This window comes from Chrysemys picta, chromosome 15 (assembly GCF_011386835.1).
Source record: "Chrysemys picta bellii isolate R12L10 chromosome 15, ASM1138683v2, whole genome shotgun sequence".
Lineage (NCBI taxonomy): Eukaryota > Metazoa > Chordata > Testudines > Emydidae > Chrysemys > Chrysemys picta.
Genome location: NC_088805.1, coordinates 3,989,018 through 4,005,011, shown reverse-complemented (window position 1 = coordinate 4,005,011; position 15,994 = coordinate 3,989,018). Strand labels below are relative to the sequence as shown.

At 47.5% G+C, this 15,994-nt stretch overlaps 1 protein-coding gene across 3 annotated transcripts in view; it reads left to right on the top strand.

The window, feature by feature from the left end:
- The window catches only part of MORC2 (MORC family CW-type zinc finger 2), a 95,755-nt gene that overhangs the window by 68,567 nt on the left and 11,194 nt on the right, over nt 1-15,994 (top strand). For all 3 annotated transcript variants that reach the window (XM_065568250.1, XM_065568251.1, XM_065568252.1), the window contains 6 exons: nt 8,018-8,158; nt 9,134-9,288; nt 9,437-9,565; nt 10,473-10,578; nt 14,921-15,053; nt 15,916-15,990. In XM_065568250.1, coding sequence (XP_065424322.1) covers nt 8,018-8,158; nt 9,134-9,288; nt 9,437-9,565; nt 10,473-10,578; nt 14,921-15,053; nt 15,916-15,990 — 739 coding nt within the window. The remainder of the gene's footprint in view (nt 1-8,017; nt 8,159-9,133; nt 9,289-9,436; nt 9,566-10,472; nt 10,579-14,920; nt 15,054-15,915; nt 15,991-15,994) is intronic.

Below are 15,994 nucleotides of genomic sequence, written 5' to 3'. Positions count from 1 at the left end.
AACTGGCAAAGTTTAACACCAAAACACTCTTTGTGTGAATTACCTGTTTCTGTGTTGTCCTAACCCTGACTTCTCTGCCTGCAGTATTCAAAATGTTGGCTTCCTTCACTAAATGCTCAGGATTAAAAATCAGTTGGGACAGAAATATTCCAGGTAGTCTCGCTACAATTGGTTCAATCAAAACCTACCCCACTAAAGAATGTTGTGTCTCTTAAATATCTGGGCATGTATGTGACAATGAGATCGATCTAATTTACAAAATAAATGATCACCTAACACTAGATAAAGTCTGTCAACTGCTAGCCAAGTGGGCACTCCTTCTGATATTCCTTATCTCCAAAATGACAGGTTTCAGAGTAGCAGCCATGTTAGTCTGTATCCGCAAAAAGAAGAACAGGAGTACTTGTGGCACCTTAGAGACTAACAAATTTATTAGAGCATAAGCTTTCGTGGACTACAGCCCACTTCTTCGGATGCATAAAGCTTATGCTCTAATAAATTTGTTAGTCTCTAAGGTGCCACAAGTACTCCTGTTCTTCTTATCTCCAAAGTTAACGTTAATAAAAATGTTCATCCTAGTAATGTGCACTTATCACTTTGTTAATGAGACAGCAACATTTTCAAAGAATTCCTTTAAAAGGCTGCCATATCAGCTTTGCTCTGGGCCAGTGGCGTCCCAAGAGATGATTACAACACACTAACCCAGCAGCTGAAGGAAGGAAGAAATTGCTGTCCCTAGCTTCTGCCTTTATTACTTAAGGTACATCTACACAGCAAAACACCCCAAACCCTCAGCAGCAAGTCTCAGAGCCCAGGTCTACAGATTCAGGTTTACCGGGCTTGTGCTACAGTGCTAAAAATAGATGTGTAGATGTTTGCAGCTCAGCCTGGAACTTGGGTTCTGAAGCCCAGGGAGGGGTGGTTTCAGAACCCTAGCTCCAGCCTGAACCAGAGCATTCATGAGCCCAAATCGGTAGACCCAAGCTCTGAGACTCCCTGCTGCAGGTTTTGTTGTTGTTGTGTAGATGTACCCTTAGCCTCCCAACTGGGACACCTTGGTTCTAGGACAGCCCAAAAGCTCCAGAAAGTGAACTTAAAAAGTATTTAATGGATCAGTTTTTTTAGGAGATATTTTGTGTCTTTGATCTATCGGGCCATGAAGCAGATCCCAGCAGTTAAAAATATCCCCGTATTTCCTAGTCTGACTACATCCAGGAGTATAGAATCACATTAATGCAAATAATAAGAGAATGGACATTGAATAAATCAACTTGTCAGACATTTATTCTAAAATATTTCAGCAGCACAGGATAACCTTCCATCTAACAACTGCAAATCATCAGAACTGACACATACATGACACATTTCATACTCTTAGAGAAAACAAGAGAATGTGAATTATGATTATGAACAGACATTTGAATAGCTCCAGAAAAGGCTTCTAGCTTTTCACCGGATGAGGCATGAAATGATTAATCTGGGTGAAGCACATGAGAGTTACAAATCTTGATGTAAACTGGGAAACAAAAATTGGCTATATTCTGCTCTGTAACTATTACTGATGCAAGTGCTGATATAGCGATCAGGGCTGTACAAGATCCAAAGGAACACGCAGTCCCTTCCTGGTCCGGATCTACCAGTCTAAAGTCTACCAGGTGCTAAGTATGGATTGCACAGGTGGCTCATCACTCTGCATCATTGGGCCCCAAGTAATTTACAATCTAATTTAGAGAACCATAGTTTATGTGAAATGTAGACAAGTACTTTTAAATATTTTGCACTGAAGGTACATCAGTGCCACCATGTTTCTTCTTTGAGTCCATTCCTATCAGGTGTGTGCGCGCTGCATGCGCGCTAGCCAGAAGATTTTTCACTTAGCAGCATCTGTAGAGTTGGCCTGGGCACCCCCTGGAGTCACGACTTCATGGTTCCCAATATAGGGCCCTGCCGACCTGCCACTCCCTTAGTTCCTTTTTACCGCCGGTGATGTCTCGCTGGAACAAACTGTTGCTTTTACTTTGCAAGCGCGTTTGGGCAGTGTCCACTCTTTGTGTTCATAGTTTGTAGTGTTAGTTAATAGTCTTAGTAGTTCTTAGTTTCCTTTTGGGGGTCCCCCCCAACAACTCTTCCCTGGTACCGGGGTATGCCCGGGTTCCCACAGTTCAAGCTCTGTGAGGACTTTGGAAAGTTTATGCCTAAGAGCGACCTGCACTCTTCCTGGCTGCGGTGTCTCGGGGAGAGCCATCAGAAGGAGAAGTGCAGAATTTGCAAAGGGTTCCTCCCTAGGACCTTAAAGGACCAAGATCAAAGACTCAAGATCCTTCTAATGGAGGCGTCACTCCAGCCACAATCTGACACGGAGTCGGCAGAATCCACACCCAGCACCTCCTCGTCGGTGCACAGTGCTCCAGTGCCGACAGTGCGCAAGCCGGTACGAGGAAGGACCCCCAAGGAGTCAGGGCACCACCACAGCTCTGCCCATAGACAGTCTTCTGTGAAGCATTGGTCTCAATCCCCGGTGCCCCAGAAAAAGAAGAGGCAGAGAGGGGTTACTCTTCCCCCTCCAAGCCCAAGGAGCCTGAGGCAGGTAGATCTGATTTGGGCCACGTTACCTCGGCTCCTCCGCCTCCTAGGGTCTTGTTGACTCCTGCCCTCCCCGGAGTCCAGTTGAGTCCGACCCCTCATTGCTTTCTGGCCCGACACGGTAGGCAGCTACAGCTCCCCTCAACGCCAGAGGTGTTCAAGGTGACTCAGGACCTTATGCGTCTCACGGCGCCGTCCTCACCGCAGAGGAGAGTCAAATCGCTGGTGACTGCCCAGCCCCTGTTCCCATCAAGGGGCAAGCTGGCGATGATGGTGCGCCGATCCCCATCTCCAGCGCGCCTCTTCCCAGCACAGTCCACTCATGTGGGGGAGCCACACTGGTCCCATGGCACTGTTGGCAGGCACAGCGGAACACTGCTTCTCCTGGTCCTCCTGCTCCGATAGGACCAGGAACAGATGGTCCAGGTCCCGCCGTGACCGCCAACCTTATTCGGCGCTGTCGCCACCGCAGTGGCAACCCTCGACTCGGCCCTTCTGGACACCCTGGGTGTATCATCAGAGCTAGGGACAAATCCAAGGGTCAAGATCCAGGTCCATCTCGGTGTCTTTGGCATCTTTCATCCCTCTGCAATCACCGCTGGCAGCAGTGCCACCTACACCCCTACCTTCACCTGCAGCGCTGGCACTGACTCTTCCGACATCGGCACTGCCGGCATTGTGACCCCCTGGGCACTGAGGGGAGTGAGTAGGGCCCATTGCCAAGACTTTCCTCCTCATCCTCCCCAGATGAAACCATGGCGGGGACATGGGTCCTGCAACAGCTGCTGCGACAAGTGGCCCAAAGCCTGGGAATCCAGGCAGAGGAGGTGGAAGAGGACGCTGACCCGATGGTTGACATCCTCGCCCCCTCCAGACCCTCTCGTATAGCCTTGCCATTAATAAAGACTATTGCCGAGATCACAAAGACCTTGTGGCAGACCCCGGCCTCTATGTCCCCTACGGCCAAGAGAAATGAGAGGTGGTACTTTATCCCTTCAAAGGCATACGAGCACCTATATACTCCCGACCCCCCCAATTCCCTGATGGTTGATGCAGCTAACCAGCGTGAGCTCTAGGGCCATCGGGGCCCTCCTCTTAAAAATAAGGATGCTAAAAGACTAGACCTTTTGGGGAGGAAAGACTGCTCCACTGGGGAAATGCAGCTCGCATTTCGAACCAGCAGGCCATTGTTAGCAGATACTCGCATAACACTGGCGGCGCGATGACCAAATTTGCAGAGCTGCTGCTGCAGAACTTGCATGCGGAGTTCTTGGCACTGGTGGAGGAAGGGAAACTAATTTCTCGGGCTTCCCTACAGGCCGTATTGGATGCGGCAGACCTGGCCTCCCGCACAACGGCCACAGGGGTTGCAATGAGGAGGAGTTCCTGGTTGTAGGTCTCTGGTCTCCCCTATGAGGTACAACAAACCATCCAGGACCTCCCCTTCGAGGGTTCGGCCCTATTTTCTGATAAAATGGACAAAAAACTCCACAGTCTAAGGGACTCAAGGGCCCTCCTCAAGTCCTTGGGCCTCCACATGCCTGCCACTCAGCGCAGGCACTTCTGGCCTCAGCCTCCCTCATAGTTCTACCAACTGCAGAACCAGCAGGACGCTTCTCGGAGGAGGAATAGGAGCGGCAGGAAAAGACAGCACCAGTCCTTGGGCCAGGGCTCTGGCCAGCCCAAGCCACCTCCTGGCCCAGACCGGCCTTTTGAGCGTGCGGTCAAGGACGGTGCACCAATACAAGAACTGGATCTACCGCACCTTACCTTTTCGTCCCAACTATCTCCTTTCTACCATGCATGGTCCAGTATCACGCACGGTAGAGAGGGGATACTCCATCCAATTATGTGCCCTCCCGCTCTTCCAACCCCCTTCCCCATCCCTCCTCAGGGACCCCTCTCACGAGCAAATCCTTATTCAGGAGATGCACTCGCTTCTCTCTCTAGGGGCAGTGGAAGAGGTTCCTCCGGAGCGAAGGGGCAAGGGTTTCTACTTCCGGTATTCCCTAATACCAAAAGCCAAGGGTGGGCTCAGGCCCATCCTACACCTGCGAGAACTCAACAAGTTCATGCAGAAGCTCAAGTTCCTCATAGCCTCTTGGGCCTCCATTATCCCCTCACTGGATCCAGGAGACTGGTATGCCAACATCGACTTGAAGGACATGTACTTCCACATAGCAATAATTCCGCCCCACAGAAAATACCTCAGGTTTGTGGTGAACAACAACCACTATCCGTTCACTCCTCCGTTTTGGCCTGTCAGCGACTCCTCGAGTGTTCACCAAGTGCATGGCAGTCGTGGCGGCGTCCCTGCACAAGTGGCAGGTAGAGGTGTTCCCATACCTCGACAACCGGCTGGTCAAGGGCCGCTCCAGGTCTCAAGTGGAGGCGTAGGTCGGCTTCCTGAGAATGACGTTTGGCGAACTGGGTCTCCTTCTAAACGAAGGGAAATCAGCGCTGTCCCCTGTTCAGAGAAAAGAGTTCATAGGGGCAGTACTGGGCTCGACACAAGCCAGGGCATACCTCCCAGAAGCGAGGTTTCGGTCCCTGGGCAACATCACCTAGCAGGGAGATGTGTATCAGTCCTGACAGACAACACCACGGCAATGTTTTGTATCAACAAATGGGGATGCATGCTCCTCTCTCCTCTGCCAGGAAGCTTTCATGCTGTGGGACTTCTGTGTAGAGCACTCGATACACCTCCAAACATTGTACCTCCTTGGAATACAGAACGAGCTGGCAGACCATCTCAGCAGGTCGCTTCATGGCCACGACTGGTCCCTTTGCCCGGACATAGTAAACTCAGTTTCCATCGGTGGGGTTTTCCCCAAATAGACCTGTTTGCTACACAACGCAACAGGAAGTGTCAGCAATTCTGCTCCTTCCTGAGTCACAGCCTGGGCTCCATCACGGACACGTTCCTTCGCCCATGAGGAGCCGCGTTCCCGCCTGTCCCTCTCGTTCACAGGATGCTCCTCAAGATTCGGAGGGACCGAGCTTTAGTAATATTGATAGCTCCGCCAGCACTGGTACACATCACTCCTGGAAATATCCGTGGAAACCCCGGTCACCCTGCTGCTCTTCCCGGACTTAATAATGCAGGATCACAGCCACCTCCAACATCCAAACCTCGAGTCGCTCCACCTCACAGCGTGGAAGCTCCATGGCTGAACTCAGTGGAGCTCTCTTGCTCTGATTAAGTCAGACAAGTTCTTCTTGGTAGCAGGAAACCCTCCACGAGAGCTACCTATCTTTCCAAGCGGAAGAGATTTTCAATCTGGTCTGTGCAGCATCTTCCATCCCCGACGCTTGCGTCAGTGCCACTTATACTGGACTATCTTTTCCCTCTCAAGCAGCGGGGACTGTCCATGTCATCAATAGGGGTTCACTTGGCCACCATCTTCACCTTCCACCCAGGCACAGAGGGCTGCTCAGTCTTTGCAAACCCAATGGTCAGACGTTCCCTTAAAGGTCTGGACAGGTTATTCCAGCAGGTCCAACAGCCTATCCCGGCTTGGGACCTCAATCTGGTCCTTTCCAGACTTATGGCATCACCATTTGAGTGCTTGGCGACGTGCTCCCTGCTCTATCTCTCATACAAGGTGGCGTTTCTGGTAGCGATAATCTCAGCTAGGAGGGTGTCTGAGCTCAGGGCCCTAACATTAGAGCCCCCTTACACTGTATTCCATAAAGACAAGGTTCAGCTCAGGCCTCACCCGGCTTTTCTCCCAAAGGTTGTCTCCCAATTTCATGTCAACCAGGACATTTTCCTCCCTGTATTCTACCCTAAGCTGCACTCCAGCACCAGGGAGCAAAGGCTTCTCTCACTGGGTATCCGCAGTGCGCTAGCCTTCTATATCGAGAGAATGAAGCCGTTCAGAAAATCGGTACAGTTATTCGTGGTAGTAGCGGACAGAATGAAAGGTCTTCCTGTCTCCTCAACGTATCTTGTCATGGATCACGTCATGCATATGGGAGTGCTACCGCTTGGCAAAGGTGCCTGCTCCTTCAATCACTGTGCACTCCACCAGGGCTCAGCCCTCCTCAGCGGCATTCCTGGCGTAGGTTCCCAACCAGGAAATCTGCAGAGCAGCAATGTGGTCCTCCATACACACTTTTACCACGCAATCACCCAGCAAGCCAGAGACAATGCGGCCTTTGGGAGAGCGGTGCTACAATAAGTGGATGATTCTGACCCCACCTCCTAAACTTGGGCTTGTGAGTCACCTGGTTGGAATGGACATGAACAAGCACTGGAAGAAGAAAAAACGGTTACTCACCTTCTTGTAACTGTTGTTCTTTAAGCTATGTTGTTCATGTCCATTCTAATACCCACCCTCCTACCCCTCTGTCGGAGTAGCCGGCAAGAAGGAACTAAGGGGGTGGTGGGTCGGCAGGGCTATATATTGGGCACCATGAAGGCGCGACTCCAGGGGGCGCCCAGGCTGACCCTATGGATGCTGCTAAGGGAAAAATCTTCCGGCTGGTGTGCACATGGCGCGCGCACACCTGATTGGAATGGACATGAACAACACATCTCAAAGAGCAAGTTACGAGAAGGTGTGTAACCATTTTTTTTCTACATGCCAACTGGTATAATCCCCAGTAGTCAAAGATGTGTGGTCAGGTTTTCAAAAGTGTTCAGCAGTTACAACTGGAGACAGATTTTCACGGAAGCTGCTTGGTGAAAATCCATGCACTTTATTTAGGTACCTATATGGAAGTGGAATTCTGAAAATTTGGCCCATAATGCCCAGAAAGGAGCTCTGCTCTGTGTGCTGTGTGGGTGTGTCTGCAGCTTGAAATCTATTGGAACGGTATTGCAGAATAAGTATTCATAATAAAATAAGCCCTCATCCCCAGGAAATCCAAGGGTTATGTACTGAAATTGTCGGGCATAGTGCTAGGTATGTATTGAAACCTTTGAGTCCAGTTTTGCCTGCAAAGCATAGTTAGCATGTTCTGCAACCCACAAATCATGAAACAATGAAAGTGTTACCATTAAAGGGCATAATCTGCTACAAAACATACAGACAAGTTACAGACTTTGATCAACTCTAACTCCTTTTCCTTGACAGCTTAAAAGAAAAATACTTGGACCAGAAGCCAGAACTATGGCCCCTTCTTAAAACGTCAAAAATTATGGATTGCCAGATCTGTAGTTAGCTCAACAAATGTACATGTCAGTGTTGCAAAAATGAACCTGTAATTTGCATTCAGTAAATATTTTTTTAAAAATGTAAACAGTGACATCATCAGGAAATACTCCTGTAAGTCCTGAATGGACACAAGTAGTGGGGTTTTTATGGCTGTTGATGTCATGTCTCTGGATGTGGCAAAGAGCTGGTCTAGGTCACTTTTTTGGGGGGGGGAGGGGTTTTCTTCTCTGTATACCATGGAGGTTTCTGATTCTTGATGCCTCTTGTTCCAGGGCACTGAAGGAGCCTAAAGAGTTGAACTTCATCTTCGGGGTGAATATCGAACAGCGGGATTTGGATGGCATGTTCATCTATAACTGCAGTCGGCTGATTAAGATGTATGAGAAGGTCGGCCCACAGTTGGAGGGTGGCATGTGAGTTCCTTTCAGAAATCTTCAGAGTTCCCTTTGCTTAGGACCGAAATTGGCTTGTACACCAGAGCTAGAGAGGCAGCATGAACCATTTCCTCCAGATACAGTACAGTCATTCAGTATCAGCCACAGTCCTAGTCTGTTCTGTTTTATTATGTATTTTAAAGCCCCAGATTTCCCAGTGAAGATAAAGTTCTGCATCCAGAGACGGGAGTTTGCCCTGCAGTGACATAAGGTTTTTCTGCTCTGTGCCAGCATTTGGTACTGGGCCCTTCCCAGAGAAGCCTGCCGAATAAAAGTTGACAATTCCTCACTAAACTTACTAACCACGCCTGTGTCACAAACAAGACTAACCCTTGGGGCAAGGCAGGATTATTGGGACTAATTGAACATTCAGAACTTGAAAGCAAAGATCCCTTTTTGTGCACAAAGAGGAAAACAAAGAGATTTACTCCTGCTGGAATTCTGTGCCACTGTGCAATGCAGAATTTGCGCAGAATTAATGTTCCACACATAATTTTATTTTTTCCTGCAGAATTTGTGATTTCTATGTGGAATAAAGAATGGCAACCCAGCTGTGCAGGGAACAGTAACGGCAGGCCAGCCATATTCCTGCTGTTAGCCCCACGGTGACTGGGACTCCCGATGATTATATTGTTGTTTTGACAAATAAAATATGCAGAAGTTTAAAATATTGCGTGCAGATTTTCTAATTTTTTGGTGCAGAATTCTCCCAGGAATAGACATTTGACAGTAGAAAACTTTTTTCAGAATACAGCCCTAAATCTGTGGTGTTAAGGGGTTGATACTACATTAATATTGGAAAAAACAGCACCAGAGTTTCACTGTCTGAAACGCATATTGCTGCAGGATGTACTCAGTGAGCCAACTGGTTGCTGTTCAGTGCTGCTCCCTTGGACAAGTGTCTTGGTGGATGTTAGCAGTGGACAGTGTATTAAGGTTGTTTCTCACCCCCAGGGCATGTGGTGGAGTGGTAGGAGTGGTGGACATACCCTACTTGGTTCTCGAGCCCACCCACAATAAACAGGACTTCGCAGATGCTAAAGAGTATCGACACTTGCTGAGGGCGATGGGGGACCACTTGGCTCAGTACTGGAAGGATGTTGCTATTGGTAATGAGGCTTCACAACTTTACAGGGATGGGGAGGGGAGTCTGGATGGCTGGTGGGACAGAGGGTTGAGCTTACCAGAGGAGGACTTGATATTCATGCTGCTGATAGTGACAGCATGATGAATGTTCTTGTTTTGTTTTTTGTGCAGCCCAGAGAGGTATAATCAAGTTTTGGGATGAATTTGGCTATTTATCAGCAAACTGGAACCAGCCTCCCTCCAGTGATCTGCGCTACAAACGCCGTCGAGCCATGGAGATCCCTACCACAATTCAGTGCGGTGCGTCTGACCAGGCAGAGGGAGCAGGGTGGCTGGGATTAGGAGATTGTTCTGCCATGTGGGCTAGGGAGTAGAAACTACTGTTCAGAGGACAAAGCAGCTCATGGACACGAGATGGTTTTTAGCATCTTAGTTTTTCTGCTACTTAGCTAAGCCAGTACAGCTCTGGGAGCTGGATTCTTTTCTGACTCATGCTTCATCAACCAGATTGTTAATTTGTAATCTCAATTCTAATTGCCAAATATCTTACTGGTGACGATGCACAAGCCAGACATTCAGAGCCCAGAGAGAAGTTTGGGGGCTGGCAGCTTATTTAAAAAAAAAAAAAAGGAGACTTAACTGTAAGCTGGGAATACTGAGTAATCATCACTGGTGGCTGAACATAAAGTCTCACAGGGCCATTTTTACAGTCCCTCACTAGGACAGAACTGCACTTCAGTTCTCTCTCTCTCCCCCCCCTCCCCCCCGCTCTCTTCCCCCCACCCCTCCCCACCCACGGCTGCATTTTCTAGGACTTTGGGGAGTGTTCCCTCCCTTTGGAACATTGAGTGGGAATAGCCTGAGTATCAAATGGGAACATCCCACACAATTGCCTTTCTTGCCACTAAAGGAGACCCTGGGCATTGATGGGTCTCAGCCTTCCTGATGATCATTTCCATTATTTTTCTGATTGTTTTGGTTTTGTTTTTTAAAAGAAAACAAAACTTTGCAACACAGTGGAGTGTCTTGGAGGGAGATGGAAGTTGGTCCCCGATGCCAAGTGCTCCAGCAGCTGGAAAGGGTTGTTGTCACCAGACTAATGCCCTGAGAAGTTGTGAGGGCCTCAACGGCCAAATGGGCTTGCTGTGGACCCAGAGAACAGGCTCATAATCTGTGTGCTGACTGTATCGTGTGTTCTGTGTAACAGATATGTGTTTGAAATGGCGGACCCTCCCATTCCAGCTGAGCTCCGTGGAGAAGGAATACCCGGATACTTGGGTGTGCTCCATGAACCCTGACCCTGAGCAGGATAGGTGAGTATGAGTGAGGGCCATGGTAGGGAATTGGCATTAATGTGCCTTCGCCGTGCTGTTTTGGGCACTTATAGACTCATAGACGTTAAGGTCAGAGGGGACCATTATGATCATCTAGTCTGACCTCCTGTACAACACAGGCCACAGAATCTCACCCACCCACTCCTGTACCAACCCCTAACCTATGTCTGAGTTATTGAAGTCTTCAAATCATGGTTTAAAGACCTCAAGGTGCAGAGAATCCTCCAGCAAGTGACCCATGCCCCATGCTGCAGAGGAAGGCGAAAGACCTCCAGGGTCTCTGCCAATCTGCCCTGGAGAAAAATTCCTTCCCACTTGACTGGGTAGGTGATGGCGTTCTGCCTACATCACAAGATTCTGACCACAATCCCAGTGAATCCGGATGTTTCTACTGAAAATGAGCCTCAGTGAACTAGTTAACAATAAGAAGAACAGGAGTACTTGTGGCACCTTAGAGACTAACAAATTTATTAGAGCATAAGCTTTCGTGGACTACAGCCCACTTCTTCGAAAGCATATGCATCCGAAGAAGTGGGCTATAGTCCACGAAAGCTTATGCTCTAATAAATTTGTTAGTCTCTAAGGTGCCACAAGTACTCCTGTTCTTCTTTTTGCGGATACAGACTAACACGGCTGCTACTCTGAAACTAGTTAACAACGTTACCATTAGGTGACCTAATTTGTTTGCGGCAACCCAAATGAGGGGATTATCTTCTTTGACACTCTTCCTCTGGGGGGACCTTCCCGCTTCCCCCTCTCTCGCACACTTTGTTGGTTTCAGTTGGGATGTCTGAAGCGAAGAGTGGTGTTGGGCTAATTACTGGGGGCACCCATAGAACAAAGATGAGGTACAAGTTAAGGGTTGCAAAATGCTGGATAAATTAAATTAATTTTAACTACCTGGAAAGTTTGACGTGTGCGTAATTCTGTTAATATCCAGGAAAAGAAAAGTCTGACATAGGTGCTAACTTTCTTAAAGGAGTAGTTTTCAATTAATTCATTCTGTACTCAAAGTAAGCACTGCAAATTTGGGGAGGGTGGGTTGTATTTTTTCATAAAAACAAAGTCCGAATCCCTGCTTTAAGTGCAAAATGGAACTCAGCCTTAACTATGGAGTTGGTCAGCACCTCCATAAAAACACTGGCACCCATGCAGTCTCAATGACAGATTCACCTTCCAGGGAGGAAGAAAATTCCACATCCCTATTAGAGAGGGGTGGTGGATAAGAGAATTCTGAGATGTCTTTTAAAGAAGGATAAATTACTTACCTGTAATTCTGTTTCCTTAAATATGCTATTATCATAGGATTCCCACTCTTGGAAAATAAGTAGCTCAAGGGGTGTTTCAAATGGAAGCGAAGAACTACACAGGCAGTAATAAAGGCCATATTAAGTAAGCCAGAATTTAGCTTTATTGATGATTTGTTTGGGGGAAGGAGAGAAACCTCCAGACAAGCATGAAGTATAAAAACAGAAAGACTTGAGGATGAGTTGAACAAAATAGCCTTCTTGGCTAGCTCAGAATAAGAAAGTTCCTGAATTAAATAAAAACTTTAGGAGGTGGGAGAACTTGTGCTCCCTATTTTGAAAAGAGGTTTTGTGGAAACTTAAAATTGAGACCTATTCCTTTTCTGTAGGGGTGAATCATCGCTCGAGTGCATACTTCTGTACACTGCAGCATCGCTGGGGCTGGCAGGAAATGATGCTTATGATATGAGGCAAACATGAGTTAGGCAATAATAGTGTGGAATGCGATAGAAGTCTTCATACACTAAGAATTGATATCCAGTAAACTAAGAGTTGCGTGAACTCTGGTGCTTCTAATCTGTTTCAAGTAGAATTCTTCAGACTTAACTGCATCTGAGAGTGTGGAAGAGGGCTCGCTGGGATAGGCCTGTGGTGTGAACAGTTTGTTGACAGATGATAGGTTTATTAAGGTTGGAACACTAACACCACCTTGTGGATAAAACTTAGACATTGTGATGAATCAGACTTATCCTTGTAAAATCTCCTCTAAGGTGGGTTATTAGTACCTGAAACTTAGCAGCTCTTCGAGCTAAAGACACTGCCACTAGGAATATGATCTGCCATGTAAGAAACTTGAACTTGCAGGTACTGAGTGGCTCAGCAGTTGTCATTAGCTTTGTCAGATGCTCTTTTACCTAGGCTGAAACAGTTACCATATAGACAAGGTGGAGTTGGTCTTTAAATTGTACTCAGAAGTGACAAAATAGCAAAGCAGTCTTTTTGTGTAGAACAAGAAAAGACCTTGTGCACCTGTTTGCACCCCACTGTAAACCTTTACATGCACAGTGGAGGGACTGGTAGCTTGATCTCACTTGTTTGAAGGTCTTTGCCTTTTTATGAGCCAAGTTCTCAGGGACAGAGCTGCTAAGCTGGGGGCAGCGAGGTGCACTGGCTTTGATTGAGGATCTGAGGCTAGACTTTTTGCCTGATAAATTCATCTTTGGGTATCTGCCACAGAATTAGGAACCAGACTGCCTTGGCCCACGTGAGGCTGTTGGGTTATCGGATCCTTCAGTTCCTCCTGAATTCTTTCCAGGACCATTGCTACCTAAGTCACAGGTGGAAAAGCAGCGAGGAGTCTCCTTCCCCAGTGGAGAGAAGTGTTCCATGCTAAAACAGTCTCTTCCTAAAGCCAAGAATAAAAAACTGCACAGACAGCCTAAGAGATCCACCTCTGGTATTCCCACTGGAGGAAGATTTGATCCAGTACTCTCTGATTAAGAATTTACTCATGAGATTATATCATTAATGGACTCCAACTGTCTGCAGCCATGTTCTCCTTATACACGGTGCAGTGGGCTGATTATCCATGTGAGTGAGGGCATCACTCTTTGGATTACCCAGTGTCTGAAAGTCCTTAGGGCACGGGGACTGCCCTCTTCTCCAAAACATTGTGTGTTCTCATTAGCAAAGCTGCCAGGATCCCAGGGTGTAGCGTGTGTCTGTGTGGGCTTTGCAGCGCAGGTGGACACATCTGATCACTGTAATCTGAATGGGCAGCATTTGTAAACCCATTCCTAATTGGATATTTTCCCTGGGCTGCCTGGTGGAACACCTTTTGCATCCGCTGGGGAAGAAGACTTCAATGTGCTTTAAATACAGTACCTAAACTAGGAAGGACCCTGGTAGACGTTCAGGAAAGAGAAGGATCCAGTAAACTATAATAGCTTCACACCAGCCTGTTAATCAGAGAGGCCTAGATGTTGTCTGCAGATGTCCCAGTGATGCTTGCTTCCACAAGGATCTCTTGGGTCAGAGATTTTTCTAATGCATGTGTTGGGTACTCCCAATGCATTTATGGCCATGGGACAACATTCATAGTATGGTTCAAGCTACTCATCACCCTTCCCCTTTGTTCGTTAGCATGAGGGAGAACACTGATCTGTCCACCACATCGACCACTTTCTACTGTCCTCTCCTCAAGGGAGACTGCCCTAGCACAAGTGTTTCCTTAATGCTCTTCCTTCGGTGTACTGGTGTAGGGACGAGGAGTCCTCACTGTCCTCAGGTGTTCTTGGTGAAGCTCGGTCTCCACAGCTTGTGAACTCCAGTGCAAACCACGAGACACACATCTACACCAGTCCGGTTGCAGTAAAAATTAAGCCGCTGGAGTCTGACATATGCATAACAGGCCAAGTGTGGGGTCTACAACCATCAGTGTAGAGTATGTTTGAGGACAGTCTGAGGTGAGCGAGGCTGCCAAGCAGAAGCACCACAGAGACCTTTCATGGGGTTTGTGGTAGCCACGGCAGTGTTTCTATACAGAAAACAGAGAAATACCAGATCATTAACCCACAAAATATCACCCTCTGCAGTAGAACTGATGGGCAAGAAAACTGGTGCCAGTCAGCTTAAAATTCAGGAATAGATGGAAAACCAGTTAAAAGGGACTCTATGATGGTAGCCAGAGGGATCTCCTCAGTTGTCAGCAGTAATGAAGGAACTGACAGTTGGAGGCAACATTGGCCGGAATAGTTAACTGTGGCATTTCCCTGTGTGGCCCCTGCTCTCTGAATGGGTGGCTCATGCCAGTGAGCTCCCAGCATAAACAGGTGTGTTTTAAAGACTATGTTTTTAACCCTTCAATTGTAAAGCCAGTAAGCTTCTGTGTTTGCATTTCTGGCTGGCTAAAACCTGTGAATCTTTGATTGTTCTTGAGATTAGGGTATTGCAGTAGTAGGGAAACAACTAGGTTTCTTTGAGGCCAATATTGCTCTCCCTAACTGTAAAAGCTTGTTGAAAGTCACGTTTTGGTCTCTTGCTGAGTTTGTCTATTATCTATACCTCTATTGTAGGTGTGAAGCTTCAGAGCAGAAGCAGAAGGTGCCCCTGGGAACACTGAAAAAGGACTTCAGATCACAAGAGGAGAAGCAGAAGCAGCTGACGGAGAAAATTCGCCAGCAGCAGGAGAAACTGGAGGCTCTGCAGGTGAATCTAGAGACCTAGAGCTGAGCATGGTAGAGAGAATCTGAGACGCCTCCTTGGGCAAATGAATTTTGCTGAGTTAAATGTCTTTCTCAACCCTCTCTCATTTTATTTGTATTACCGTAGTACTTAGGAGCCCTAGTCAAGGATCAGGACCCCCATGTGCTAGGCTCTGTACAAACCAAACAAAAAGACATTCACTCTCCCAAGGAACTTCCCATCTAAGTGTAAGACAAGACATCAGATAGATGCAGATAGACTAGAGAGTACAAGGAAACAAGGACAATGCTGGTCAGTATGATAGGCAGTAGGCTTAGCATACCAGCAGACTAGCCACTGTAAAGTTTTTTGTAGGCATAATGGAAAAAGAGAATGTTAAGGAGTGTTTTGAAGGAGGTTAGTGCATTCGTTTTGTGGATGTTTATGGGGAGCTTCTCCCACGTGTGAGGGTCAGCAAAGGAGAAAGCATGAAGGTGCTTATTTGAAAATTTAATAATTGGATGATGGAGGCATCATGGAACTGGAGAACATATGCGGCGTAGAGTCCAAATCCTGTTCCTCAAACCTCCTGGGGTTTATTTTAGTAAAAAAACGAGCAGCAGTAAAACAAAGTTCAGCTCAGTCTTCAGGCTTCGCTTCTTTTTGGACTCCTCCCTGTGGGCTGAGCAGTCCACAGCCTGTGTCCTCTCTTTATTGGGCCGCTCCACATTTTTTTATAGTTAGATGGGGTGGTGAGCCACCTGCCTTAGTGATCCAGCAGTACCTGTTTAACATTCCCCGCACGATCACCACCTGCTAACAGGGTGGGTTTCAGGGAAACACTGATATCTTTTAAAATGACCTTGTTCCTGTTGTTTTACCACAGAAAACAACTCCAATCCGGTCCCAGGCTGACCTGAAGAAATTGCCTCTAGAAGTGACCACACGGCCTATCGTGGAGGTAA